General features: G+C 47.2%; 1 protein-coding gene across 2 annotated transcripts; it reads right to left on the reverse strand.

Annotated features, from left to right (window-relative positions):
• Positions 1–2344: 2344 nt before the first annotated feature.
• LOC108801709 (mitochondrial 2-oxoglutarate/malate carrier protein) lies at positions 2345–3352 on the reverse strand. 2 transcript variants are annotated; one of them, XM_018573613.1, is made up of 2 exons: positions 3244–3313; positions 2345–3090 (listed from the first exon to the last, which is right to left on the reverse strand). In XM_018573613.1, the coding sequence occupies exons 1-2, from the start codon at positions 3296–3298 to the stop codon at positions 2390–2392; spliced, it is 756 nt and encodes a 251-aa protein (XP_018429115.1). In that variant the 5' UTR covers positions 3299–3313; the 3' UTR covers positions 2345–2389. The 2 variants fall into 2 exon arrangements, with proteins under 2 accessions (XP_018429115.1, XP_018429114.1); XM_018573612.1 differs by having other exon boundaries at positions 2345–3352.
• Between the last annotated feature and the right edge of the window lie 1495 nt (positions 3353–4847).

The following is a 4847-nucleotide window of genomic DNA, read 5'->3' on the forward strand; positions in this document are numbered from 1 at the left end:
TACAACCCCCCTCCTGTGTACCCCAACATTGTGTTCAGTAATCATCATAACATGAAGTCTAATAATGGTGGAAATGTCTCTTCCCTGAATGTTGTCTCTATAGAATCCTGATATGAAGAACATAAAACTGATGGTGTAATAGTGGTGTACATAGTGCTATGTGAGGACCCATGGGGTCTGATAGTGAGAGGCCTACAGGATTATAGTGCTGTGTGTACATGGAAAGTGTAAAATCACCTTATTTGCTTGTTTCTGGTACACACGGAGGTAATGTTTGAATCAGAGAAAATTGTGTTCTCTACATCCAGTAGTTTTAGTTGTTTCCATAATGAGGAGTCTGCATCCTTCAGTGAATTGAATGTTATCTCCGTGTGAAACATGTGACCTTGAAGCTTGCCAGATAATTTCCTTCTTTGTAGCTGTTCTATGCTCCATATTATTATAATGAGCTTTGTATACGTGTATGTCTTTTATTATACCCCGCCATCGCCCCTTTCACTGTCCATATAATCTTTTGTTGTAACAATAAACCTTCTTATATAGAATGAATACACAGTTTGGTGTGACTCTTTATTCCCAAGTACTTGTCTGAAGCTGGCAGCACGATCCAATCCCGGGGAACTCTAAGATTGGAACCCTAACAGCTTGGTGTCAGAAGTGGGATCTCCACAGCCGGGAGAGCAGCTGTTTTATTTTCGCTCTCACCTTGCTCTAGAGATACATGGAGTGAATTCATAGATGCTGAGGGAGCTTCATAGATGCTGTGGCAGCGTCACTGAAGTTACAGCGCTCACTCTCTCCTGTGAGAGGAATCTTGTTTTGGTAGGACGGTTAATTGTTTACATTGTCCATCAGGCTGCTCATCCTCAATGTTTGCTGCATGCGCTTTGCTTGTCTATTATTTGTTATCTAATCTGTCTGTTCTCTGTCAGTGTTTAATGTTTGTTGTCTAAAAGTTTTTGGAAGTGCGTTGTGGAAGTTCACAAGACGCCCTCAGACCCCAGCTAGGGGTCCTCTGAGAAGCAAGTGGTGAACTTCTGTTTATTGATATTCCCTTCCAGAGTCTTTACCAACGTTCTTTTTTTTTTAAAGTCAACTTTTGGTTTATATGCCGGATTCTCACTGTTCATAAGAAGTTACAGGTCTGCATAAATATCATTTATCAGCAATAATAATAATACAATTACCCCAACAATGAAACGGTCTCCAGGTGATAAAAAAAAAAAATAGGATCACTTTGGCTGAGGTCCCTCCTGAAATAACCGTTTAAAGGAAAACTCCATCCTGAAGACTGCAGAAGTAAGGATTTGGTGGAGGCGGGGTGGGAGGAAAAGGGGTGGCACAGTAGGTAGGTTATGCCCACCTCCATGTCCTCGCTCTGTGGTAAAATTTTGGTTTGAGGGAGCTTCTGAGTCCATCAGTGGTCTCCCACCCAAAGAGACCGGTGTGGAAATTCAATCAGCCATAGCTCCATTCATCTGGACAGCACGAGCAGAGTCTCCCGCCTGGGACCTCTTCCCTGACGCAAGTCAAGTCTGAATCATATATAACTCTACGATTAAGCCCAGACTTGAAACATAAGACTTCTCTGTTCATGCCATCCAGATGAACAAAGCCATCAGCGGCTGAACCTCCACGCAGTGCAGTTGGTCTTTTGCCTTAGAATTTGCGAGGACTGCGGGGTACCAGACAAGTTGCTACTGGTGCTTAGCGCCTGTCTTCCCAAAGTGAGCCCAACTCAGGGCTTGGGAGCAGCACACTGTATTCTTCTGCAGGAGGTCCCTCCCACGCTCAGTGGGAAGGTCCCTTCCACGCTCTGTGGAAGGAGACTATAGCTCAGACTGCAGGTCTCAGAAGTCAACAACACAATGTGGAAGAACCAGACTGGAGAATCGATGGAGGCGCAAATAATCTACACACTACACTCTTCCCTCTTCTCCTCACCCATGTGTCATATGTCAGCATGGAGCCCCCCTTTAAATTCTGGTAACTCTTTGCTACACAGAGAGACACCCATGTGATTGTGCAGACAAAATAAAGAACAACCCCAGTCTATCGACCAAAAGAAAGCAAGAAAACCAGAAGCTTTGGACATCACTAACACTATAACCTCCTCTGCCTGCAAGATAGGAGAGAGTCTAACACGCATTCATTGTACCTGACACCTTGACAAGCTATGTGTTTGAGCCCCGCCCCTTAATTACTTCCTTGGGTCACACCAACACGAGTATGACCCGCTGAGACACACATTTAAGTACAGGTGCCTGGCTGTTAGAGCCATCACAAACCCCCCCCCCCCAAGCCCCCGAAGGGTGGAGTGTTTTCATGTACAAGATTTGATTTGGGTCTGCAGGCCAGATAAATAGAAGAGGGGGGGTTGGAAGTCTCATCATCCGCTCAGGAAAAACTGTTTGTAGTATTTGTTCATCTGTTCCAGGAAGATGAAGGTCAGGAAGGTGTGAGGTCCCAGCCGGGCGTAGTAAGGGGTGAAGCCTTTCCAGAGGCTGAAGAATCCTTCATATCGCACCACCTTCATGAGGACATCCAATCCGTTCCTGTACTCAGGCTTTCTGTTTATCATCCGCATATTCTGTATCCTGGTTTTCGCAATGTCGACAGGCATAGAGGCAGCCGTGGTGACTAGCCCGCTGATCATACTGGCGCAGAAGTGACACAGGATATTGTCCCGGAAATATCCGGAATCGAGGAGGATCTGCTTGGATTGGGAGTAGGAAGCCAACTGTGCCGCGTTCACAACTACAGCGCGTGCCATGGTGGGTACACAACCCCTCCACAGCGTGGTGATCCCCTCTTCTCTGCTCATCCTCACTAGAGCATTAAACACATTGCTGTATCCTCTCCGCTGGTCAGGAGGTAACCTTCCATCTGCCGTCATTCTAATAAGAGCCACTTCAGCTGGGGTCCCCACAAAGGCTCCGGTAGCCCCTGCCGTCATCCCAATAGCAGCTTTCATTAAGAAATTAGGGGGTGTGCCATCGGCTTTTGTTAGCTTCTCAAACAAGATGGTATAAATACCAAGACGTGTTGTGGTATAGGTGGCCTGGCGAAGGAGACCGGCCGATAACCCTGTATAGATGCCTCCGACTCCCTCATTTTTCAGGATGCTGCTGACAGCATGAAAACTGGTTTTGTATTCCTTTGTCTTGGCTCCTTCTCCACTCAGCTGCATTCGATTTTTCACCAGATCCAGTGGCTGAACGAAAACTGTGGCCCCCATCCCGGCCAGCCCCCCGAAGAGGAACTTGATGGCTTTAGGGGAACTCTTCTTTTCCCCCATCTTCCCACCGTCTGACCGGAGAGACCCCCAAGGTGACACGGGAGGTTTACGAGTTCTGACCTTTACCAACGTTCTTATCTGTGTCAGTTCTGGGTAACAAGTCCGGTCAGATACAGGTGAAGTACTGTTGATTGTCCTTTTTTTGACAGATTGTCTCACACATAGAGAGAGGGGGGAGAACTTTTTATACAACAAACAAAGTCCTGAGCCGGGAGTGAGTACGGAAACTGCGCAGCTGAACAAACCCACCCGATCCGGACCCTGAGACACAAACATAAGTCGTCTGGTAGGCAACCTGCTTCCTTTTCTCTCGCACCCTCCTCACCGCTAGTGCTGGCTGTAGCGGTCTGTGTCCCTTTAAATCCAAGCTTCTCTCCCCGCCTGTGTCGGCAGAGGCAGCGGGGACAAAGACCACTGCAGCCGGGACCAGCAGGGAGGAGAGACCACTGCGACTGCATTCCCCCGCTGCCCCCCATACCTTTGCTGCCGGTCCATTCCATCTCTTTGTCTGCCCCTTCCTCCTCTTCACCGGCCCACTCCTCCTCTGCCCCACCCCTGTTTCTTTTCTGCCCCGCCCCCATGCCTCCACTGCTGACCCGTTCCTCCTCTGCATCTAGGAGGGCTGGAGCCATACTCAGGCTGCTATTGGTTATTTTTAAATTCAATAGCATGCTGGCTATTGCACCCACCCACTGCCTGCTGTCAATCGGCTCAGGAAGACCTGATGGAGAACTTTCTCCTTCAGTTCCCTCCTCTGCTGATGATTGACTGCAGGCAATGGGCGGGTGCAATAACCAGCCTGCTATTGAATTTTAAAATAACCAATAGCAGGCTTAGTATGTCTCAGCAGCTGAATCCAGTAAAGTGGAAAGGTGACACTAGGGATCTAATGTCACCTTAAAGAGAACCTGTCACATCCAATGTGCCATCACATGGGGGGCTTCTTAGACCCCCCCCCCCCATGTGATAGCAATTAATTAAAAAAAAATAAAAAATAAAAGTTAAATAAAAATGACTCCGGGGATATGTAATGAAATGAGTTTGGGAATGCCGGAGAATTGCTGAGATAATGCATTACACTAAAAGTAAACATATTAGATTTGAGTCGACTAAAACTAGATTATAAAATAAAAATTAATTTCAGTCAAAAGACTAAAATTAAAATGAAATTTGGTGCCAAAATGAGCACTGCCCTGTGCCATGAGGTTTCCTGGGTGTCTAGCTGCAAGGTGACCCGGCTTCACATGGCGGACCTTTGTGGTATAAATCCGGCACTGTTACTTGTTTCTTCTTCTCATTTGTTGTATCAGGTAGAGCCGAGTTATCCTTACAGACTGCGGCTGCCCTGGGCAGATGATTGTGTGATTACATTCTGAGCGTTGTGTATGACAGCGAGCAGTGTAATCACTGTGTGTGTGTGGTCATGTCTGCTTCTCCCGTGAGACCGCGTGTACTGTATGACTATAAGAAATTGTCCCCTCCCCCATATTCTACACTAATCTGAGCAGGTTTGCTAACTCTAGATACAGCTCCCACCATACCAGTGGCA

This window comes from Nanorana parkeri, unplaced genomic scaffold, assembly GCF_000935625.1.
Source record: "Nanorana parkeri isolate BGI_ZX_2015 unplaced genomic scaffold, ASM93562v1 scaffold2454, whole genome shotgun sequence".
In the NCBI taxonomy this organism is placed as follows: Eukaryota; Metazoa; Chordata; class Amphibia; order Anura; family Dicroglossidae; genus Nanorana; species Nanorana parkeri.

Coding starts and splice junctions, on each gene's coding strand:
- LOC108801709 (XM_018573612.1), bottom strand. CDS start 3,298: ATGGGGGAAAAGAAGAGTTCCCCTAAAGCCATCAAGTTCCTCTTCGGG.